Consider the following 24,808-nt stretch of genomic DNA (forward strand, 5'->3'; position numbering starts at 1 on the left):
CTGAGACAGGAAGTCTAGTCCTGCCAAGAATGTAATAAGGGTTAACGGAGAGGCTGTTTCTGTAAGCAACACCAGAATGTTTCCTTCCTGCCTTCCTTACAGGATTAGCCCAGTAATTTCTTCTAACATCCGGTTCTCCGAACTGCTTAGAATGTTCTAGCGAATAGGTGCGAACTGGTAGAATCCAACCACTGATCCCATCCCTGGCTGGCCCTGCCCACTCCATCCCGCCCCTCTTACTCCAAAGATCGTAACAGTGAAAAACGGTCCTAAGTCCCTTTTTTCAGGCCCGCTGTAACTTTGAACAGTCCCTAAATGAACTGTCGTAAGTTGAGGACTACCTGTAACTCAGTGGGAAGGGACCTTGGAGGTCTTCTAGTCCAGCTCCCTGCTCAGGCAGGAGATTCTATACCATTCTGGACAAAATGGTGGTCCAGTCTCTTCTTAAAAACCTCCAGTGTTGGAGCACCCACTACTTCTGGTGGCAGGTAGTTTCACTGGTTCATTTAATTAATGCCAGATTGGTAGGAGGGGGCTCACCTTTTGCCAAACCTCGTCCGTCCGGTCGGGGGCATTGCGGTAAGCTGTGGTGATGTCACTCATGGGCAAAGCCATAAACTTGAGTGTGTAATTGCTGAAAAAGAAGACAATTTGAAAAAAAAAAATCTGTTCAGGTTCAAACCAGCATGCAGTGTGCCAAAGGCTTACAGCTGTCCCTGGACTTACGACCATAATTAAGTCCAAAATTTCCTTGTGGCTAAGCGCGGCAGTTGTTAACAGCAATAGCACTTAGACTTAGATACCGCTTCGCAGTGCTTCACAGCCCTCTCTAAGTGGTTTACAAAGTCTGCCTCTTGCCCCCAACAATCTGGGTCCTCATTTTACCCACCTCGGAAGGATGGAAGGTCGAGTCAACCTTGAGCCGGTGAGGATCGAACTGCTGGCAGTTGGCAGAATTCACCTGGTAGTACTATATTCTAACCACTATGCCACCACGGCCCTTCCTCCCTCCCTCCCTCTTCCTTCCTTCCTTCCTTCCTCCCTCTCTCCCTCCCTCCATCTCCCTTCCTTCCCTCCATCTTCCTTCCTTCCTCCCTCTCTCCCTCCATCTCGCTTCCTTCCCCTCCCTCCCTCCCTCCATCTTTCTTCCTTCCTTCCTCCCTCCCTCCCACCATCTCCCTTCCTTCCCTCGACCCTTCATCTTCCTTCCTCTCTCCCTCCCTCCTCCTTCCCTCCCTCCATCTCTCTTACTTCCCCCTCACTCCATCTTCCTTTCTTCCTCCCTCCCTCCCTTCCTCCCACCCTCCCTCCCTCCATCTCGCTTCCTTCCCCTCCCTTCCTCCTTCCCTCCATCTTCTCCGTCCCTTCCTTCCTTACTCCCTCTCCCTCCCTCCATCTCCCTTCCTTCCCTTCTCCCTCCATCTTCCTTCTTTTCTCCCTCCCTCCATCTCCCTTCCTTCCCCCTCGCTCCATCTTTCTCCCTCCCTCCATCTCCTTTCCTTCCTTCCTCTCTCTCTCCCTCCCTCCATCTCTCTTCCTTCCCTCTCACTCCATCTTCCTTCCTCCCTCCCTCCCTCCCTCTTCCTTCCTCCCTCCCTCCCTCCATCTCCCTTCCCCTCCCTCCATCTTCCTTCCTTCCTCTCTCCCTCCATCTCGCTTCCTTCCCCTCCCTTCCTCCCTCCATCTTCCTTCCTTCCCTCGACCCTTCATCTTTCTTCCTCTCTCCCTCCCTCCTCCTCCCTCCATCTCTCTTCCTTCCCTCTCGCTCCATCTTCCTTCCTCCCTCCCTCTCTCCATCTCTCTTCCTTCCCCTTGCTCCATCTTCCTTCCTTCCTCCCTCCCTCTCTCCATCTCGCTTCCTTCCCCTCCTTCCTCCCTCCCTCCCTCTTCTTCCGTCCCTTCCTTCCTTCCTCCCTTCCTCTCCCCTCCCTCCCTCTCCTTTCCTTCCCTTGTCCCTCCATCTTCCTCCCTCCCTCCCTCTACCTTTCTTCCTCCCTCCCTCTCCCTTCCTTCCCCCTCGCTCCATCTTCCTCCCTCCCTCCCCCTTCCTTCCTTCCTTCCTTCCTTCTCTCCCTCCTTCCATCTTCCTTCCTTCCTTCCTCCCTCCCTTCTTTCTTCCCTCCCTCCTTCTTTCATCCTCCCTTCCCTCTCTGTCTGCTTCCTTCCGTCCCTTCCTTCCCATCTTCATTGCTTTTATCCTCATCTTCCTCCCTCCCTCCCTCCCTCCCTCCTCGCTTCCCACTTAGCGCTAGCACTTAACTTATTCACGCTTCGCAGCCCTCCCTAAACAGTCATCGTAGTGCAATCGGGGGGCCTCATTTTACCGACCTTGGAAGGGCGGAAGGCTGAGTCAACCTTGAGCCTGGTGAGATTCGAATTGGCGACCTGCAGGCAGCCAGCAGGCAGCAGGAGGAGCCTGCAGGGCTACCTTCTAACCACGGCGCCACCACGGCGCAAGGGAGTTGTGTCTTTAGAGTTGCCTAGTTTGGAGATTCCTGGACTAGACGTTTCCAGTTCCTGCAATTATTCACCATATGTTCTAGCGAGTCCCATCTAACCTTCAACCGCCAGGCTCTTCCAAGGCTAAGTCAGTCGGTCACCGTCTACCTCCTCCATGAACCTCAAATTCCACCTCCTTCCACCTCCTGCCCTAGGCGGTAAGGAAACCCAACCCAGCGCCCCCAACCCCACGCTCAACCAATCCAGAACCCAAGTTGACCTCTCCTCCTTGGTTGGCCACCCAACCGCTTGCTCCAAACTTCGGAGCAGAGCTGGACAAGGGCCAGGCCGGTTGGTTGAGCGGCTCGCTCCATGATCCATCACCTTCTGCCCCTGGAAGGACGTCTCTACCAAAGCCAATGGGAGGAAGCTCATCGGTTCCCTGACTCGTCCAGGTTCATGATTCATTGATGCCACGGTGTGGACCCATTATCCCGTGGCTGTCTTCCCACTGAGGGGGACACGCCAGTAGCGGAGTGGGCCAAAACCCAAGGCATACGGGGCAGTATGTCTCTCCCTACCTCCTTTTTTGTGGCACCTCTTTTTCTTTCTCTTCCTTCTCCTTTCCCCCTTCTCCTCTCCTCCTCCTCCTCTTTCTTCCCCATCCCTTCCTCTCCTCCTCCATTTCTTCCTCTTTTTCTTCTCCTTCTTCTCCTTTTTTCTTCTCTTCCCCTTCCTCCATCTCCTTCTTCTCCATCCCTTCTCCTCCTCCTTATGTCTTCTCCTCTCCATCCCTTTTCTTCTCCTTTTCGTTTTCCTTCTCTCCTCCACCCTCCTCCATCTTCTCCTCCTTTTCCACCCCTTCCTCTCTTCCTCCTCCTCTTCCTCTTTTTCTTCTCCATCCCTTCTCCTCCTTCTCCTTTTTCTTCTCTTCAATCTCATCTTCTTCTCCATCCCTTCTCCCTCTTCTTCTCCTTTTCCTTCCCCTCCATCCCTTCCCTTCCTCCTCATTTCCTCCTCCCTCTTATCCTATTCCTTCTCCTCCCCCCCTTCTCCTCCATCTCCTCCTCCTTCTCCACCTCTCCTCCTCTTCCTCCTTTCTTCTTCATCTCTTCCTCTCCTTCCTTCTCCTTCTCCTCAATCTATTCCTATTTTTCTTCTTCTTCTCCATCCCTTCCCCTTCTCTCTGTCTTCCTCTCTGCCCAGCTGAGCTGTGGATCCTTTCCAACGGATGCTTTAAGAAGAACTCTGGCATCCTCAAACCAAGGCTTTCCTTCTGTTTCCAGTGGCTCGAAAACCACCATCCAGAGATGGTTCATCCTTCTCTGTCCAGGTAGACATTCCTTCCTGCTCACTCACTTCTCCAAGGCCCGGGCGATGTCCTGGAAGCCTTGGGCAGTGGTCCCATTCCTGTCCCAGGAAATGCTCCTAGAAAAGAGGAAGACGGTCTGGTTTAGAGTAAAATTTCCTCCCCTTGGATGCATGATTTGGGCCCTATTGTGTTGTGGCCTGCTGGAGGCCAACAGCTGGCGATAAACTCAGACAGTGAGGAGGTCGGGGAGGAACATGGGCCAGTCCTGGAATCTGGGGAAGGCTCTGACGAGGGCTCTGCATCGGACGCAGGGCTGTCCAACAGTTATCAGCTGCCTTTGGAGTCGAAGATCAGTGGGGAAGAAGAACAGCTGGAGCCTGTTCCCAGTGTGCACATGCACAGAGCTGCCAGGAGAAGGGAACAAAGATCAACTTGAGAGTAAGGGCACAAGTGGATGGTGAATGGCCCCTCCCAGAGGGAATAAAGAGGAGCGAAAGGAGTGTGGTGTTTGCAGGACACAATTAGTTCAATTCATTAGGGTGGAGATCTTGTTCCTGACTTCTTGCCAAGTAATTGCTGCTACAGTGTGGCATTTGGAAGGGATCGGCCTAGCAGCTCTCCCAGCCTGATAAAGGTCTGTAGTTGTGAAACCTCATGAAAGACTGTTTGCCGGGACTTTGCGGGAGAGGAATTCGCTTTAACCTAAACAAAAGGGGTTTTATCCGGACGAGGAATCTGCTTCATGATCTTGGGAAGGTCTAGGTCGGAACATCTTGTAGCCAGCTTCCATCTTTGGAGCTTCTGCGGTCAGACGTCATGTCCTACCTACCTGAGTGTGCTGTTGATCTGCAGAGCCTTGGACAACATCTTGGCACCAAGATCTTCCATGTGGTTCCCACTCAGGTCCACTTTGGTCAAACAAGTGTTACTCCCTAGAGCGTTGATCAGGATGCTGCAACGGGTTTTCAGCCGGGAATCAGCCACCGAGAAGGACTGTAAGGACTTTGGGGGACGGGGAGAGAGAAAGAGAGAGAGGAGGAGAGAAAAGGGAGGGGGTTTGGTGTGGAGGGGGAGCTCCCCCCTCACAAACAGGAGGCCGTGAGTTCGATCCTAAGTAGAGGCAGATTTTTTTCTCTCTCTGGGCATAGTGAGAATATATCTGCTGAACAAAACTCCGCATTGGTGACAGGAAGGGCATCCGGCCAGTAAACACTCAGCTCCATTCAGTTGCCCAGACTCCACCCCCACAAAGGGATTATGGGGTCATTAAATGATGAACAACTCATAAGCCCTTTAATTATTATTAATAATAATTCTACCGAATTACGCTTTGGACCGGCCAAGAACTTACGCACTCTTCGTCTTGGATAAATTGCACTAACTTCTGGAGAATTTCTTCCAAGGTCCTGAGATTAAAAAAAAATTAAAATGGCTTCTGTCAACATTACATCCTCCGCAATGTCCCCATACTCTTCCTCCTCCTCCTCCTCCTCCCATTCAAAACTGGGAAGGAACTGCACTCGTTACAAGGCAGTCCTCAACTTATGACCACAATTGAATTCGACATTTCTGTGGCTAAGTGAGACAGTTGTTAAGCGAGTTTTGCCTCATGTTACAACCTTTCTTGCCACAGTGATTAAATGAATCACTGCAGCTGTTAAATAGGTAACACGGTTGTTAAGTGAACCTGGCTTCCCCTTTGACTCGGCTCGTCAAAAGGTGGCAAAAGGGGATCACATGACCCCTGGACACTGCGACCGTCATAAATATGAGTCAGTTGCTAAGCATCTGAATTTTGATCACATGACCGTGGGAATACTGCAACGGTCATAAGTGTGAAAAACGGACATAAGTCACTTTTCTCAGTGCCGTTGTAACTCTGAACAGTCACTAAGCGAATCATTGTAAGTTGAAGACAGCCTGTTGCTAAGTCAGCATATTTGGGCAATATATCAGTGATTCTCAACCTCAGCAACTTTAAGGCTTCAGCTCCCAGAGTTGTTGAGTGAATTTTGTCCCGTTTTACAACCTTTCTTGCCGCGGTTGTTAAGTGAATTGCTGTGGTTGGGTTAAATCGGTTGTTAAGTGAACCTGGCTTTCTCCGGTCGCAAAAAGGGATTCCCACGACCCAGGGACACAGCAACTGTCCGTGAAGTGTGAATCAGTTGCTAAGCAACGCTGGCTGGGGAATTCTGGGAGTTGAAGTCCACCCGCAGTGAGGCGTTTTTTTTTAATCAACCTAGTCTGCCCAATTATGGGATGGCGTATGCTGCCTCCGCTCTCGCCTTTCAGCCCCAATCCAAGGGTCTTCGCAGGGCAGTCGCTTTCTCTGTACTTTGCGTTGAATTTATGTTTTACCAAAGAAGAAATAAAGGGAGACTAGTATAGATCTACCTTAAGCTATTTAAGCTCTCATCGACTAGCCATACCCTTCTGGGAGCCTTCCTTCCTTCTGGGAAGTAGACCGAGTTCGAATCCCAGAAAGGTATGGCTAGCTGATGAGAGATAAATGGAAATAGGCCAACTCAATACCACTCACATCGAGGCACGCAGTTCCTCACCTGGCCTCTCATGACTGTGGGGATGCTGCAACAGTCGTAAGTGTGAAAAATGGTCATAAATCACTTTTTTCAGTGCCATTGCAACTTTGAATGGTCACTCCACACAAGCAAAGTACCAGCAAAGGAGGGGAAAAAAAACTCCAGAGAAGTTCCAGAGAGAGGAAGTCTAGTCCTGCCAAGAGTGTAATAAGGGTTAACGGACAGGCAGTTTCTGTAAGCAACACCAGAATGTTTCCTTCCTGCCTCCCTTACAGGATTAGGCCAGTAATTTCTTCTAACATCCGGTTCTCCAAACTGCTTAGAATGTTAACAACCGGTTCTAGCGAATAGGTGTGAACTGGTAGAATCCCACCCCTGCTTGGGACCCTGTAAGGCCTCCTGCTCCAAGAGGCTGCGCTGGCAAAGACTAATTTCTGGCAGAGCTTGGGGGGAGAGAAAGAAAGACTTCTGCTGCTTTTCTTGCACGCAGCCTGAGAACGGTGCTCAAAAGCAGGCTAGAAATGGGGCTGCTTTGGAGAGGGTGGGTGTGTGTGAAGGAGAGAGAGAAAGAGAAAGAAAATTACCAGCCCTCAAGGTTAAATCGGACCTCTCTCTCTCTCTCTCTCTCTTCTTCTCCCTCCCACCAATGTCAGCAAACCAGTCAAAATTCACATTAGTGGTCCCCAGGATTTAAAATAACAAGTTTGCTGGTCCCTGAGGTCCAAAAGTTTGGCGCCCCCTGCTTTATACTACCCAAAATTTCTTTGGGGTCTTATTTTCTTTTTGGCCCCAAAATAAGTACTAGGGCTTATTTTCGGGGGGAATGACTTATTTTTTTCCCATGTAAGGGAGTCCCTCGTCTTCTGCTTGCTCACGGTGGGACAGGAGGCCATGCGGGGTGTGTGTGTGTGTGTGTGTGTGTGTGTGTGTGTGTGTGTGTGTGTGTGGAGCTGCCCCTCGCGCACTGCACCAACTTACCTCAGGGCTCTTGCAGCCAGGCCACCCATGCTCCAACATGTGCCTTGCCTCACAGCAGCAGCTCCACCAGCAAGACCCCGCGTGGCCATCGGCCCACTTCTTCCGCTTGCTTGCAGCCACGACGGAGCAAGAGACACCAGTGACGTGCCAGTGTCGCAGCCATGATGCAAGGCGGGGGTGGGTGGGGGTGGAGCTGCCCCTTGCACCCCATACCGGCTTACTTCAGGGCCCCTGCAGCCTGTCCATTCCCTAACAACAGCCTCCCCTCGTAACACACCACTTGGCCTCCTGCTCCATTGAGGTCGCAAGCAAGCAGAAGAAGTGGGCCGGCGGTCATGGAGTCTCCTGCTACACATGGATGCTGGTGCTACCGCCACAAGGCAGGTGTCGGGGCGTGGATGGCCTGGCTGTGGGGGTCCGGAGGTAAGCTGGTGCAGGGCGCATGAGGCAGCTCTACCACCACCCTGCCTTGCTCGCACCGCAAGCACCCAGACGGAATGGGTGGCTGCTCAGGCTCTTAAGTAGGGCTTTTTGGGGGGAGTAGGGTTTACATTAGGCACACGTGTAAAAAAAAAAAAAACCCAGCTAGGGCTTATTTTCAGGATAGGTCTAATTTCAGGGAAACAAGGTAATCTCCCTTTATTTCTTAGCCGGTAAAACATCAATTCAACACCCATCGTAAAGTTGCCGGAATTGAGAACTGAGAAACAAACTGTTTTAATGGCCGGTTTATTACAAATTAGATTGTGGCTCACCGGGATTTGACGTTGAAATTCTTTCCGAGCCAGAGATGTTTCAAAGATTTGTTCTTACTCAACGCCGGAAGCAAAGTAATCAAATCTGCGTCGAAGCCTGTTGGGACAAGAAAGCAGCAACCAATCATGTTTATTTCCTTGCACAGGTAATCCTCGGCTTACAAACAGTTCACTTAGTGACCAAAGTTACGATGGCATTGAAAAAAGGGCTGTTTTTCACACTTAGGACCGTTGTAGCATTCCCTGTGGTCATGTGATCCAAATTCAGATGCTTGGCCACTGACTCATATTTATGACGGCTGCAAGGTTTTGGGGGTCACGTGATCCCTTTTTGCGACTTTCTGACAAGCAAAGTCCATGGGAGAAGCCAGATTCACTTAACAACTTAACATTTAAGAACTGCAGTATTCACTTAACAACCATGATAAGAAAGGTTATAGCTAACTTAACAACTGCGGCGATTCACTTAACGACCAGGCCAAGAAAAGATATAAAATGAGGCATTTAACAAATGTTTCAGTTGGCAACATAAACCTTTGGCTTAGTTGTGGTCGTAACTAAAAGACTGCTTGTCATTTATTTCTATTTCCAGGTAGTCCTTGGCCTGCGACCACAATGGAGCCCCACATTTCTGCTGTTTTTACGACCTTTCTTGCCACCGTTGTTAAGCGAATCACTGCAATTGTTAATTTAGTGACATGGTTGTTAAGTGAATCTGGCTTCACTTCACGATGGTGGCACAAAAGATCGTAAAATGGGTCAAAGCCCATTTCACAACTGTCTCACTTAGCCACAGAAACCTGCGGCTTGGTAACGGTCGTAAGTCGAAGACTACTGGAGATGAACTTGCAAATTCGGAATGTGGTCGTTAAGCCAAGGGCCGCCTGCTATTTCCCTGCTTATCACAAACGGTTGGACCAGACAAGGCCGCAGGTCTCCAATTCTCTCCTCAGAACTTGCTTCCAAACAGGATTTTTGAGACTCACCGTTATCCGAAATATCGAGACCATTTTTCAGAATAGAACAGAGCTGGAAGGGACCTTGGAGGTCTTCTAGTCCAGCCCCCTGCTCAAGCAGGAGTGCCTATACCATTTCAGAGAAGTGGCTGACTAGTTTCTTCTCAAAAACCTCCAGCGATTTCTGGTGGCAAGCTGTTCCACGGGTTAATTGTCTTCACTGTTAGGAAGTTTCTCCTTAATTCCAGGTTGCTTCTCTCTCCTTGATTAATTTCCACCCGTTGCTTCTTGTCTTGCCTTCAGGGGCTTTGGAGAAAAGCTTGACCCCCCCTTCTTTGCGGCAGTCCCTCAAATACTGGAATACTGCTATCATGTCACCTCTAATTCTTTTTTCTCTCTAGTCTAGCCAGACCCAATTCCTGTAACCATTCTTTGTATGTTTTAGTCTCCAGGCCTTTAATCATCTTAGTTGCCCTTCTCTGAACTTTTTCCAAAGTCTCAACATCTTTTTTGTAATATGGTGACCAAAACTTGGTGCAGTAATCCAGGTGTGGCATTACTAGGGTTTTGTAAAGCCGTAGTAATACCTCACGGGACCTTGATTCTATGCCTCTGTTTATGCAACCCAATATTAATGATACAATTCTCAAATTCTACCCTTCCGTTTCCACAGAACTTGCTTCCAAGCAGGATTTTAAAGACTCACCGTTATCCGAAATATCGAGACTGCTTAAGGCGTTTATCCCGGGCATCTGTTCTTGAAGGACCTGAGCTCCCGGAGAACGCAGCTAACATAAAAAAAGGCGAAAAGAAATCCGTATTTATTTATTTACCGTATGGCCCACTCATATCTTATTTCAGTAAAAAAAGGAACACAGGGCTAAAATTACAAACGTAGAATATAAAATTGGAGACCTTGACGGGAAAATTACGAACGGATATCTAAAGTGCAAATATAATTCTTTACAGGTAGTTCTCGACTTACAACAGTTCACTTAGTGACCATATGAAGTTACAACGGTGCTAAAAAAAGGGACTTATGAGCATTTTTCACACTTGACCGTTGCAGTGCCCCTTGGTCACATGATCAAAATTCAGGTGCTTGGCAAGTGGCTCACATTTATGACGGTTGCAGTGTCATATAATCCCCTTTTGCGACCTTCTGACAAGCAAAGTCAAAGGGGAATCCAGATTCACTTAACAACCGGGAGACTCACGACAATTGGAGCAATTCATTCATCAACTGCAGCAAGAAAAGTCATAAAATGGGATAACCTCACTTAACAAATGTTTCACTTAGCAACATAAATTTTGGGCTCAATTGTGGCCATAAGTCAAGGACTACCAGCATAAAGTTTAAACTTTATATAAAAGTTTGAGTGCTCAGAGTCTCCTGCTTGGGCAGGGGGTTGGACTAGATGACCTACAGGGTCCCTTCCAACTGTTTTCTTTTCTTTTCTTTTGTTTTGCTAGAGGCCGGTCGAAGAAGAGATGTGCCAAAAGGTTTATGCACTTCATGGACAAATATCCTAATTTTATATCCTAATTTCATCCCATATCCCAATTTTACCTCACATCCGCTCAGATCCAGGTGCAAGTCACTGAGGTGGGTATTGGCAGACAAACCTTGCATGAGAGACCTGTGTGAAGGATGCAAACATGGATTATGTTTTCCCCAATCTCTTGAGCCTTTGAAGAGGGAGGTTTAATTTAATAGGGTGGCCTATCAAACCACCAAATATTTATAAACAAAATGAACTCAAAAGGCTAAACCACAAAAAAAGATACGAAGTCAGGAATGGGGTGAAATTGTTAACTGGTTAGAGCCTCTGTTTTCCCAACAAACACTCACAACACTTGTTCAAAGAACATGCGTTAAAGAGCCAGTTTGGTCCAGTGGTTAAGGTACCAGTTTAGAAAGCAGGAGATGTGAGTTCTAGTCTCACCTTAGGCATCAAAGCTGGCTGGGTGACTTTGGTCCAATCACCAGGTGACTGTGAGTTCTAGTCCCACCTTAGGCATGAAAGCCAACTGGGTAATTTTGGTCTGATCACCAAGTGACTGTGAGTTCTAGTCCCGCCTTAGACATAAAAGCCGGCTGGGTGACTTTGGTCCAATCACCAAGTGACTGTGAGTTCTAGTCCCGCCTTAGATATAAAAGGTGGCTGGGTGACTTTGGTCCAATCACCAGGTGACTGCGACTTCTAGTCCCACCTTAGGCATGAAAGCCGCCTGGGTGACTTTGGTCCAATCACCAGGTGACTGTGAGTTCTAGACCCGCCTTAGGCATGAAAGCCGCCTGGGCCAATCCCCCTCTATCGGCTCAATCCATCCTTACAGGGTTGTTGGCTCTTTTTTTGTGACTTGACATCCCGATAATATTGCCCGTAAGACAATCACGCCCCCAGTTTTGTTCCAGCCCAACGTGGGGGCCGTGTTTGAGACTCACCGCAAGGCTTCTACGGGGACCCTGATGCCGGACAGGTTCACACAGTTGAGTGAGTAGGCACTGCAAAAGAACTGCTTCAGAGAGGGCGGGAATTCCTTTCCCTTCCTGGGGTGGGAGAGAGAGAGAGATCCTCTTATTTCTTAGCCAGGAAAAGGGCCCTCTCCTCTCCCTTCGCAGGCGTTCAAAAAAATATTATCCTTACCGGTGGGGAAAGGAGTTTCGTGAAAGATTGAGGTAGCAGAGACGAGGGCAACAGCCGTGCAGCAATGCACTAAAAAGCTACGGGAAAAATTCACACCCGGGTGTGAGCCGTGGTCCTGCTTAATAAAACCCAGGACACCCTCGAAAATTGGCAACCCGCCACACCACAGGTACTCCATAGCCCAGCGAGCACCCATTATTCTGGCTTGGCAGATTGTTCTGTTGAGCGACAGGCGTCCACCCCGACTCCATTTGCCCGAGAAGTGGGCACACGCGCCCACCGCTCCCGCGAATGGAGCTGCTGGCACGCACAGCCCAGTTATGAACGGGTCGCGGCCACAGGTGGGTTGCTACCGGTTCACACCGGTTTGGGTGAACCGGATGTTAATTTTATATCTAGTTCGCCAAGGCAGTAGTTGCGACCTTTCCGTCCCCCCCCCCCAAGAGTCCTCACATGGCCCGTTTTGGATCCCAGTTAATTGCAGGACCCACGCAGAGGGCGATAAACGGGACTCCTAAAGGCTCCGGAAGGCCAGAAACGGGCCTGTTTCTGACCTCCACCCAGCCTCCGGAGCCCAGAGAGGCTGTTTTTGCCCTCCCAGAGGTTCGAGAAAAGCCTCCGGAGCCCGGGGAGGGTGAAAACGTGCCACCCCCATGATGCAGGAGGCCGACTAGGCCATGACCACCATGGCCAGGCCCACCCAGAAACCAGGCCAAGAACCGGTTGCTAAATTTTTTGAAGCCCACCCATGGTCGCGGCCCGATAAATGGGCTGCGGCCTGCGGGGTTGGGGACCCCAGCTGTCGCCCACCTGTCCCCGTATCCATTCTCTGAAATCCTTACCGCGTCTACTGCACAATCCGTGGAGGACACGTCCAGGTGTATCAGTGCATTCGGCTGGGCCAGGAATGAGTAGAAGCTCTGTAGGAAAACCAAGAAGGGAAGGCATAAAAGCGAGCAGGGATACACAGGCAGTCGTACAAAACGGTTCATTTACTGACTTCCCAACATTACAAAACGGCAAACAAGTGAATAAATTGTTTTTCCACTCCGCCCCGGTCGCGCAATCGAAATTCAGGCGCTGGGCCGCCCGACTCCTCTGTGGTTGCAGTGTCCCAACCACAACCCAGTCCAGCATTTCCGTTGCTCAGGGAGATACGTGTTCAGTGAATTCTGCCCCATGTGGCGGCCTTTCTGCTTTCTGGACACCGTTGTTAAGTGAAACCCTGCAGTTGTTAAATTAGTCACAAGGTTAAGTGAGCCTGGCTTCCCTGTTGACGTGGCTTGTCGGAAGGTCGTCAAAGGGGAATCACATGACCCTTTATTTTGTTTTATTTTATTTATTAGAATTTGTCAAACAAAAACGAGAACAAGAATAAGGGAATAAAAATACAGTGGCAGGGACAATAGGCAGGCCAGTGCATTTCTGCATGCCCCCTCAAATGGCTGTCCCATTTCTTCTTAAAAAGAAAGAGAAGGAGCAGAAGGAAAGAAAGAGGGGGAAGAAGGAAGGAAGGAGGGGGAAGAGCAGGAGGAGGAAAGAAAGAGGGAGAGGGAGGAAGGAAGGAGGATGAATAACAGAATCACAGAGTTGGAAGGGACCTTGGAGGTCTTCTAGTCCAACCCCCTGCTCAGGCCGGAAGCCCTCTACCATTTCGGACAAATGGATGAGATGCCAATCACTCACGTTCGCCTCGTCAGTGCCCAGAAGGCCGGGATTTTTGCTTAAATCAAGATGGCGGAGAGAACTGGTAAAGGCTGGGTTGGCACTGAAGGTCTGGCACAAAACGGCAAGTCCTGAGCAAGGAAGCAGAGAACAGTTTGGGTCCTGAGTGGTCAAAGCCAACTTCCCCAATGGGGATGGGAGGACTTCCATTCCCAGAATTCCCTGCACTGGCTATGCCGACTGAGGAATCCTGGGAGTTGAAGTCCAGTAGACATTCAGGGACATGAAGGTTTCACATCTGGAGAGGCCCCAGTTAGTCTTAAGCAATATTTCTTAATCTTAGCAGCTTGAAGATGTGTGGACTTCAACTCCCAGAATTCCCTGGCCAACATGGGAATTCTGGGAGTTGAAATTTAACTGTCATCAATTTACCAAGGTTGAGAAATACTGGCCTGGAATATAAGATTGGTTGAATTCCCCAATCTGACAGGAACCCATATTTTATCCACTTATATTTGGTGCTTCTATTCTAACTGTTAGCCACTTAGCGTCATCCAAATATAAATGTATAAATAAAAGTAGTGAATTAATTCCTTCCTTCTTCCTCTTCCTTTCGTTCCTTCTCTACTTTTTTCCTTACTTTCTTCTCATTCCCATCTACTTCCTTCTCTCCTTCCCTTCTTCTTCTTTTCCTTTTTTCCTTCTTTCCCTCTTTCCTCCATTCCTTCCTTCCTTCTCTTCCTTTCTTTGTTCCTTCCTCCTCTTTCTTTCCTTCTCTATTCTTTCCTTCTCCCCTTCCTTTCTTCTCCTTTCCCACCTCCTTGCTTCCCTCCCTTCCTCTTTTCCTCCTTTGCCTCTTCCTCTGTCCCTTCCTTCCTTCTTCCTTTGTTCCTTCTTCCTTCCTTTGTACCTTCCTCCTCTCTTCTTTTCTTCTCTTCCTTTCTTCTCGTTCCGATCTCCTTCTTTCCCTCCCTCCCTCCCTCTTCTTTTCCTTCTTTTCCTCTTTCCTCCATCCCTTCCTTCCTTCTCTATTCTTTCCTTCTCCCCTTCCTTTCTTCTCCTTCCCACCTCCTTGCTTCCCTCCCTTCCTCTTTTCCTCCTTTTGCCTTTTCCTCTGTCCCTTCCTTCCTTCTTCCTTTGTTCCTTCTTTCTTCCTTTGTACCTTCCTCCTCTCTTCTTTTCTTCTCTTTTCTTCTCATTCCGATCTCCTTCCTTCCCTCCCTCCCTTCCTCTTCTTTTCCTCTTTCCTCCATCCCTTCCTTCCTCTCTTTCTTTCCATCTTTCTTCCCTCCCTCCCTCCCTTTCTCTTTCAGCTACCTGGAGCAAAGAATTAAAGATCCTTCTGTAAAGCAAAGGAAACCACAGACCCCTCTTCCATCTTTCTCTCACCCCCCCTCCCCCACTTGCTTCCTTGACCCCAATGGTCAGAATGGGACAACTCGCCGTGGTCAACTCCCCACAGCCAATTTGGCATGGCCAGCTTGCCACAGCCAACTCACTGCAGCCAACTCACCACGAGACAACTCCCTTGCGGGACAATCCAACAATTCCATATAATTGCTGAAAACAGTCAAAAAAGCCTTTAATATTTGTCGTTCACATTTCATCCCTTCTTTGGCATCCCCTGTCAACCCTGAAGCTGGTCTGACTGAGGCCATTTTGAGACTTCAGTGCTGACACACCGGAGAAGAGGAACAGGGAGAGGGGAGTAAAGATAGCTGGGGTGTCGTAGGCAAAACAAAATTATTTCTCGTGGGAACCAAGGACAATTCCTGCAGGTGCTCGGAAGGAGGGGCCTGGAGTCACCCAGCAACTGGACTGTATCCTGATTGGACAATGTGACTGATCCATTTTGGCAAAGTGACAAACTTTCACTTTTAACTAGGGGAAAACCATGGGAGCATTCAGAGTCGGTTTTCACCAGCTTGTGCCAATATGACACATCCAACAAACCTATTCTTTGAGGAATTTGCCTGCCTTAGAGTTTGGTTTGCTATGGCTATGCTACTTGGAACCCTGACATCCGTTCTGTAATGGTTCTGTTCCACTACTTCTTTGCTATGGGTGTAACTCTTGCCCTGCAGCAAGTTGTCCCGTTGGTCATGGCAAGTTGTTCTGTGGCTCGTTGTCATAGACACACAAACACACACACACATATCCGCAATGGTGCCCGGGGTACCTTTAGCAGTGACGCCGGTCTTGGAAAGGCAAAGTTTGCTAAGGCCTTTGGGGAAACACAGGAGCTGCTGACTTAGGGCACCCAGGCCTGTGCAGAGGGGAGAGAAGAAAAGGGTCAGAGGATCCTTCCCCCACCCTCCACGAGAACCAAGCTTAGGTCGCCCCACAGTCTTCAGCAGGGTCCAGTGTTCGTGGACGCTGCTGGATCCCCCACCTTCACACACCCCCGCCCTCAAGATATGGTGGGGTCTGAACTGTCTGAGCCCCTAATTCAAAAATTTCAGCAACCAGTTTTCTGCCGGGTTGCTGGGTGGGTGTGGCCCTGGTAGGCGTGGCCTAGTCGGCCTCCTGCACCACGGCGGGGGGGGAGGCGTTTTTACCTTCCCCGAGCTCTGGAGGCTTTCCTTGAACCTCTGGGGAGGGCAAAAACAGCCTCCCTGGGCTCCGGAAGCTGTGTGGAGGCCGGAAACGAACCTCCAGGAGGCCTGTTTTTTTACCTTCCCCGGGGTAACCTCCACGCGAGCCCTGCACTTACCTGGGATCCAAAATGGGCTGGGAGAGGCGTGGCGGGGTGGGCATGGCCAACCAGGGGTGGGATTTGCCGGTTCACCGAACTGGCTATAAAATTAGTTACCGGTTCTCCTGAACCGTGACGAACCGGTAGCAGCCCTCCCCCCCTGCCTAACTCTAGCCAAGTCTGGATCCTGGGAGCTCAAGTTTGCCTCCCTCCCCAACTTGTGGGGAGTCCTGGGGTGGGTAAGCTCCATTAATCACCTTTGTCCTCCAGCGGGTTGTGTGAGAGCGTCAGGGCATGGAGGGTGGTGTTGGGGTTTTCCGCCAAAACGTTGGCAAGTTTGATGGCAAAATCCCTGCGGCCAAAGAGAAGGAGAGCAGATCAGGCGGGAATCTTACTGGGGAAGCGCTGAATGAAAGGCAAAGGTGAGAGAAGAATGGCAGAAAGGCGAGAAATTCTCTCTCCTGCAGCAGCGTCAACCTTTGCATGTCAGTCAGTGGGGAATATCAAAATCTAGACAAGAGCCTCACGTTTTTAACCCTGCATTGTCCAGCACCAACTCCTCCAGGTGATGGGACTTGCTCACTGTGTGCAAAATCTGTTCAGCTACCTCGGAGCCCTGAAAAAGGGGAAGGAAAGGGTGGAAAGAGGAGGAGACAGGAGAAGGACTTCAGCTGGCCTGGATGACTGGAAGTCCAGCCAAACGTTTGAGCTTATCCATCCATCCATTTATTTTTCCATCCATCCCTTCATCTATTCTTGCATCCATCAATCCATCCATCCATCCATCCATACTTTTCTCTATCCATCCATTCACCTATCCATCCATCCCTTCATCTATCCATGCATCCGTCCATCCATCCATCCACCTATCCATCCATCATCTACTCATCCATCCATGCATCCATTCTTCTCATCCATCCATCCATCCATCCACCCATCCCTTCATCTATCTTGCATCTATCCATCTGTCCATCCACCTATCCATCCATCATCTACTCATCCATCCATCCATCCATCTATTCTTCTCACCCATCCATCTATCCATCTATCCACCCATCCGTTTATCTATTCTTGCATCCATCCATCCATACTTTCTTCTATCCATCCACCTATCCACCCTCATCTACTCATCCATCCATGCATCCATTCTTCTCATCCATCCATCCATCCATCCATCCATCCACCTATCCATCTATCCATCCATCCTTTCATCTATCCTTGCATCTGTCCATCCATCTATCCATCCACCTATCCATCCATCATCTACTCATCCATCCATGCATCCATTCCTCTCATCCATCCATCCATCCACCTATCCATCCATCCCTTCATCTATCTTGCATCCATCCATCTGTCCATCCATCCATCCACCTATCCATCCATCATCTACTCATCCATCCATCCATTCTTCTCACCCATCCATCTATCCATCTATCCACCCATCCCTTCATCTATTCTTGCATCCATCCATACATACTTTCTTCTATCCATCCACCTATCCACCCTCAACTACTCATCCATCCATCCATTCTTCCCACCAATCCATCCATTCATTTTCCATCTATCCCTTCATACATCCTTGCATTCATCCATCTATCCACCCACCCATCACTCACCCATCTAGCTATCTATCCACCCATCCATTCTTCCCACCATCCATCTTGTAAGTCGAGGACTACCTGTAGTGTACAGGAGGTGACCCCAGATAAGAAAGGACTCAAGAACAGTCATAAGAACTTACCAGCCGCAAATCCTTGCAGTAAAGTTTGGTAAACCACTGGTTGTAAGCCAAAGCTGCCACAATCAAAGCGAGGTCTCTGGGACGAGAAGAAAAAGAAGGAAGAAGAGGTTAAAATAGAATAGAATAGAATAGAATAGAATAGAATAGAATAGAATAGAATAGAATAGAATTCTTTATTGGCCAAGTGTGATTGGACACACAAGGAATTTGTGGTGCAAATGCTTTCAGTGTACATAAAAGAAGGATAAACCAGCGATACTTCATCTCAAAAAGTTGTCCCCTGCTTTTAAAAGTCACTCTTGAATTTTGAAGTACTGTTTCTTGACCTAAATCCCTTTAAAGCTGCATGAGCTAGAACTCCCAGAATTCCCCAGCCACCATTTTGACTGGCGAATTCTGGGAGTTGAAGCCCACATAACGTAATGTGGTAGAAATTGAGAAAGAGCCTTGGAGTCCCTGAGAAAAGAACAAAAGGAGAATGGAAGAAGGGACTGAAGGAGGACAGATCCTTGGTTGATTTATGGCACTACAACTCCCATGTTCCTTGGCGGGAAGGGAGAGGTGCCATCTTGGATTCCCCCAATTAATGATTTTCCAGTTTTAGAAACCATCCTTCCCCTCAAAAAGAAAGTGCTTTCAAATTCTGTATCTTATCTGAGATGACCAGCAAATCACCACTTTGGAGATCTCCATAATAATTTAGGATTAAGATGAGGAGTGGGATTTAAGATTTAGTTAAAAGTTCCAGGGTTATCTGACACAAGAGGGGGGGAATTAGAAAGACAAGATGTCACTGTGGCTGCACCTAAGATATTTTTGTCGTTTTTTTGCTAGGTTAACACAATACTCTTCATTCAGTAACTGAATTCACCCGTTTCCAGATTCACATAATTTTCTGGTGATTGTGAAATGAGTTAAACCATGTGGTGATGGGTAGAATTCAACTCCCAGAATTCCTGTGTCTGGCTGGAGAATTCTGGGAGTTGAAGTCCAGCCCATCTTCAACTGACCAAGGTTGAGAAACGGTGAGCTAAACTGCAAAAAAAAAAAAAAAAAACCCACAAAAAAAACCCCCAAGGTAAGTTTTAAACTACGCAAGCTTAGCGTGTTGTGCAAATGTACCCATGAGCTTTTTCACTAACTAGGTTACGTGTCTTACGAGGTGGGTGGAGGTTGCAAATATAAGCAATGAAGCAGAAAAAAACAACCCTTCCCTCATTTCATTCAAAAATAATAATAATAATTCTCTTCTACTCTCAGGTTGTGTTGAAAGGGCTTCACACAATTGTGGGCACTGGGCTCGGCAACCGTTGGAAGGACCAGCAAAAGAGGAGACCAATCAACCCAGGAGGACGTGGGGTTGAGGAGGTAGGGAGGGTGGAGGGCCCCAAAAGTGGCTGCTCACCGACTTTCCAAGTGGGAGAAATCCAACAGGTTGAACTCCCGGTTGTCTTCGGAATGATAAATCGTGTCCACATCCTGGAAGTGGTTGAAGCGCCAAAGATAAGAAAACGTTCAATTATTTTTACAATTTCCGCAGATTCCTCCCAAGGCCTCCAACAGCTCCTTAAGCACCCCTGTTCTTTCCATCTTCACCTCCCCGCCATTGTCATGGCCTGCGAGAAGGACTGTGGGAGCTGGAGGGAAAGCCGCAAAGTACAGAACAGATAGATAAGAGGCTGCTGAGCCCTCAGAAGAAATGGGACTGGAGAAAAATTCTGGGAGAGGGAGAATGGAGGAGAGGGAGAGGGAAGGAGAGGCACAGGGAGAGGAGAGGAAGGCAGGCAAGCAGGGAGAGGGGAGAGGGGGAGGAGGGAGGAGAGGGAGGGAGAGGGAGAAAGGAAGAAGGGGAAGGGAGGGGAGGAGGAGGAAGGAAGGAGAGGGGAGGAGGAAGAAGGAGGAGAGGGAGAGAGAGGAAGGAGAGGAAGGAGAGGAAGGAAGGAAGGAAGGAAGGAAGGAAGGAAGGAAGGAAGGAAGGAAGGAAGGAAGGAAGGAAGGAAGGAAGGGGAGGGGAGAGAGAGGAGGAGGAAGAAAGGAAAGAGGGAGGGAGGGAGGGAGGGAGGGAAGCCACCCCTTCCTCTTCTTGGCTGGTCAACTCACCCACTGAACTTCTTCCCGGCAGGACTGTCCATTGTAATCGCAAAGGGCGGCATACGTTTCTGAGAAACCTCCTGAAGACAAGGCAAAAAAATAAAAATAAAAGAGTTATATTCCCCCTCATCCGGCCTTCACGGCCAAGCTTGACAATCTGAGGATCCCACTTATATACTTGCAACCTTCTTACGAGAGTTTCTATTTTATTCTTAACCCAAACTTGGCATTTTAGACCAAGGCTGCATCAGGGTTGTGTTTGACCTCAGGGGGGCTGGGGTGGGCATGGCAGGGTTTGGCTTTGCCAGGGTGGGCATGGCCAGCTCGACATCCTGCAGCCCTCTCCTAGGGCTCCATTTTCGGCTACTTTTGCTGGCAGAATCACCTTCGCTATTTCCGGAGCGGTCCCACGGACCAGATCTAAGCACCCTGTGGGCCTGGGGCCTTGAGTTTGACACAACCCTGATCTGGACAATCTAGTGTCTCAGAAAGGCCACTTAGGAGACAAATATCTCACTGAGATCCTCACAAACGGTTTGTTCCAAATTCTTCTTTCAAAGATGGCTGGAGCCCTTCATTTCTGATTAGGCTTATAGCGTTCATATTTATAATCTTTAGCCTACGCATTATCAAACGTTTAGAAGGAGCCACAACAACTAGCAAACCGTGATGTTTAAAATGGATTTTTTTCTGCGTTCAGCTTCCTTGAAATGAAACCTCAACCTCTCCAGGCGGGAAACCTTTGATAGCCAAGAAATGGGGTGGGTGGGGGGAGATGACAGAAATCTGATTTATACGCTTCTAAAGGCTCGGTGGCTACGAGCGCTTAAAAGCAGAATTACGTGGCTAAGTGGACATGGCCGCATCCAGCAAAGCAATTTGTAGCTTTTTCTAAAGAATGCTTCCGGGATTCAGGTCAGTGGGCTAAGTGTATAAAATATACCATCACTATAATTAAAATTTCATACAATTTGCTTGGCAGGAAGATGGCAGCGCCCAAACTCTCTGGAGTACAAGGATGCGGGGCTGAAAAACTCCGCCGGACTCCGCCCATCAATCGCCTTCTCTTACCGCAAATGCTGTGAATGGTGGAATTCGAACTTTCTGAATTGGGGGAGACATCCCGGGAGGTCTCCGGCGTTTCCACGTTCCCATGACGGATCAGGCAGCTGGAATGCAGTAAGGTGGGGGGGGGAAAGGAATTTATATCAGGGGCACCCGAGTTCTGAATTTTAATCACGTGACCACAGGGGCGTTGCAATGGTGCGAAAAAGGGTCATAAGCAGTGGTGGGTTGATACTGGTTCGCACTGGTTCCAGCGAACCGATACGAACGACGATCAGTTGGCCCCATCCACCCACCCCTGCGCTATCATGTCTTACATTTCCTCCTTTTGCAGCTCAGCCGATTCGTGTGGCAAAGTGGATTACCGCACCTCAGCTGTTCTACTTACTGGGAAGGCTAGAAGGTGAGCTGGAGAGGTTCAAATGGTTGTTTATTGAATGCTGCACGCACACGCTCACAAAACCGGTTGTTAAACTGGTGGCAGCCCAGCACTGGTTATAAGTCACTCTTTTCAGAGCTGTGGTAATTTTGAATGGTCACTAAATGAACTGTCGTAAGTTGAGGACTAGCTGTACCAGCAAAAAAAAAATCATCAAGTATTTTTTGATGATTTTTCTAACATTCTTGCTGTTCTCGTTTACTCACACGGAAGCCGGGTTTGGGAAAATTTTGGCTAAAGCAGAGTTGACATGTCTGGTCATCTGTCCGGCACTTTCTGGAGTTGGAAATTTCAGGTTATAGTTGGCTTTCTCTGTTTCCACCAAGATCTGAATGCCGGGAGGGAGGGAGGGAGGGAGGGAGGGAGGGAGGGAAGGAAGGAAGGAAGGAAGGAAGGAAGGAAGGAAAGGAAGGAAGGAAGGAAAGGAAGGAAGGAAGGAAGGAAGGAACTTTGTAAAATTTGATCCCCAAGCCAATAAATAAAACCAATTTTATTTTACTTTTAGCGAAATGAGCAGTTTCTTACCTGGTTGTGATTCAATGGGTTTAATGCTCGGATCTCCAAGACGTTGAATGAGCTTTCGGGCTACACGAGAGAAAGAAGAAATTTAGTCTGGATTTCTACAGGTATCATTTCATTCAAGTCAAATGGCATTTCAGGCATTTGACCATGTGTTTTTTTTCTTGACAACAATACAGAATAGGTCTCTTCCTAATTCCTATGTGATTTTTTTTTAAGCCACAATGTTGGCATTTCCAATCTCCAATGTCTAATAATTCTGTTCTGTTCTGTTCCATTCCATATTTTCTATTCTACTCTACTCCACTCCATTCCATAATTTCTGCTTCTATTCTGTTCTGTTACATTCTGTTTCATATATTCTATTCTATTCTGTTCAATATATTCTATTCTATTCTCTTATTTCTATTTCTATTCTATTATGTCTTTGTATTGTATTGTATTGTATTGTATTGTATTGTATTGTATTCTTATTCTATTCTATTCTATTCTATTCTATTCTATTCTATTCTATTCTATTCCATTCCATTCCACTTATTCCAATCTTCTATTCTATTCTATTCTATTCTATTCCATTCCATTCTTATTCCAATCTTCTATTCTATTCTATTCTATTCTATTCTATTCTATTCTATTCTATTCTATTCTATTCTATTCTATTCTATTCTTAATCTTCTCTTCTCTTCTCTTCTCTTCTCATTCCAATCTTCTATTCTATTCTATTCTATTCTATTCTATTCTATTCTATTCTATTCTATTCTATTCCCAATCTCCTATTCCATTCCATTCCATTCTATTCTAAATGTTATTCCATTCTGTTCCATTCCATTCATTAATTTTGTTTAGCTTCTCCAGACACAGTTGTGGCATGACTCTTGATCTAGAATTGGCAACTTACAGGTAATCCTCGACTTACAACCCTAGGTTAAGGCCAATATTTTTGTTGTTAAGTAAGACATTTCTTAAGTGACATCCCCCCCATTTTACGATCTTTCTTGCCACAATTGCTAAGTGAAGCACTGAAGTTGTTAAGTTAGTCACGCAGTTGTGAATGGCTTCCTCATTGACTTTGCTTATCCGAAGATCGTAAAAATGGATCACGTGACCCCGGGACACTGCAACCGTCATAAAAATGAGTCAGTTGCCAGGTGTCCAAATTTTGATCATGTGACCGTGGGGATGCCACAACAATCACAAGTGTGAAAAATGATCATAAGTTATTTTTTCCCTTGCCGCTATAACTTTGAACGGTCACTAAATGAACTGTTGTAAGTTGAGGACTATTTATAATACAAGGATGGGACACCACTAGGAAATCCTAGTGGGGTAAATTAGACTGGGACTCACAATCTGGAGGAATCTTACCCTAAAAAGAACAGGGATATATGTTTGTTGAGGTCATCAAGAACTGAGGTCCCTTTTAGACTAGCTTTAGCTAGTTTTAATTTTAATCTATCTATATAAAAGCGAAATACCACTCACACATCATCACAAAATATCCAGAACCGTAAAGCCTACAAACTTGAAATTGGGCCCGTATGTTCCTCTTGGCTTCTAGGTGCTCACTAAGAAAGGATTTTATCAAATGACCATCAGAGCATTTAGAATATTTCCATTAATTATTATTATTATTATTATTATTATTATTATTATTATTATTATTATTATTATTATTATTATTATTATTATTGGTCAGAACCTGCTAAATACCCACCTCTGCATTTAACCCTCTTCCCTTTAGATCAATGTTCTTCAACCTCAACAAATTTTAAGATGTGTGGACTTCAACTACCAGAATTCCTACCTTTGGTGGCTGGGGAATTCTGGGAGATGAAGTCCAGCCACCTTAAAGTTGTTGAATAGCGATACACCTTCTTAAATTAACCTCTTTTCTCCTTTGTTTCACTCACCTTGGCAGGCATCTTAATTCCAAATAGATAAATACGCCAGGTGGTAAGAACCTGTCAAGAAGAAAAATCATCATCATCATCTTTTAATGATCCCATAATCTCTTGAGGAATGGATGTTTACTGGCCGGATGCCCTTCCTGTCGCCAACGCGGAGTTGTTGTTTTTTCAGGAGATATATTCACATTGTGCCCAGAAAGAAATATCTGCCTCCACCTAGGACTGAACTCACAGCCTCCTGATTGTGAGGCGAGAGCTCCATCTCTAGGCCACCGCACCACTCAAGAAGAAAAATAACAACAGTAATAAAACAGAAGAAAGTTAAAACCCGTGAGTTTCACAGCACAAATTGGCTACAGTCAGAGATGGGATATGTGGCTCTTCCTCTCCCCCTCAGAATTTCAGAGATTCTGAAATTGTGTTGTTGTTTTTTTTGTTTAAAGTTTGGCTTTGCTTTCTGATCCATGCTCCCTGCCCCCAACGCCACCCTGGCTTGGCTGGGGATGATGGGTGCCGTAGAAGACACCCAATCAGACACATATAAGAATTCCTCTGCACACTGTGATGCTTTGGAAGGGAGTATTGGAAAGCAGAACCGAGGAAGGCATTTGTGAGTTGTGTGCGATTGAGAACAAAAAAAAAAATGACAAATTGACTAATCAGGGAGAGGCGGGGAGCGAGTGTGAGCCATTAAGAGATCTCATGCAAGGGAAACAAGAAAGGATGAGGCCATCTTCGCCCATTTGCAAGGGAGAAGAGGTGAATTATTGATGGCTTAAGATTTCTCGCTTAGCAACGGGGTTGGGAGGCACCAAGGAGGCCCGGAGATAATATAAAAACCGGCACAATTGCTCCCTAGCCGTGATTGTAAAAATAGAAATAAACTCAGGAGTCTGGTGGCAGCTTTTACGACTCACTCTTTTTATTAAAAAGCAGAAGCTTCCCTGTGCATCCGAGGAAGCAATCAGCAGCTTGTGAAATCTGCTTTCTCGTAAAACGAGTGGTTCAGAAAAGACGCTACTGGACTTCTGAAATTTGGGGGGCGCGACTGCAGA

At 47.6% G+C, this 24,808-nt stretch overlaps 1 protein-coding gene across 1 annotated transcript in view; it reads right to left on the reverse strand.

Annotated features, from left to right (window-relative positions):
* The window catches only part of CARMIL3 (capping protein regulator and myosin 1 linker 3), a 61,194-nt gene that overhangs the window by 20,793 nt on the left and 15,593 nt on the right, over positions 1-24,808 (reverse strand). The window contains 21 exon segments of the mRNA XM_087946891.1: positions 541-634; positions 3,799-3,867; positions 4,581-4,753; positions 5,103-5,157; positions 8,025-8,121; positions 9,687-9,768; positions 10,551-10,620; positions 11,430-11,534; positions 11,632-11,708; positions 12,474-12,551; positions 13,318-13,427; positions 15,476-15,562; positions 16,249-16,343; positions 16,519-16,607; positions 17,733-17,808; positions 19,138-19,211; positions 19,833-19,903; positions 20,895-20,992; positions 21,534-21,655; positions 21,853-21,912; positions 23,757-23,807. Coding sequence (XP_087803017.1) covers positions 541-634; positions 3,799-3,867; positions 4,581-4,753; positions 5,103-5,157; positions 8,025-8,121; positions 9,687-9,768; positions 10,551-10,620; positions 11,430-11,534; positions 11,632-11,708; positions 12,474-12,551; positions 13,318-13,427; positions 15,476-15,562; positions 16,249-16,343; positions 16,519-16,607; positions 17,733-17,808; positions 19,138-19,211; positions 19,833-19,903; positions 20,895-20,992; positions 21,534-21,655; positions 21,853-21,912; positions 23,757-23,807 — 1,833 coding nt within the window.

This window comes from Notechis scutatus, chromosome Z (genome assembly GCF_049901735.1).
Source record: "Notechis scutatus isolate UNSWTSFEM ecotype Mainland chromosome Z, rNotScu1.2, whole genome shotgun sequence".
NCBI classification, from domain to species: Eukaryota; Metazoa; Chordata; class Lepidosauria; order Squamata; family Elapidae; genus Notechis; species Notechis scutatus.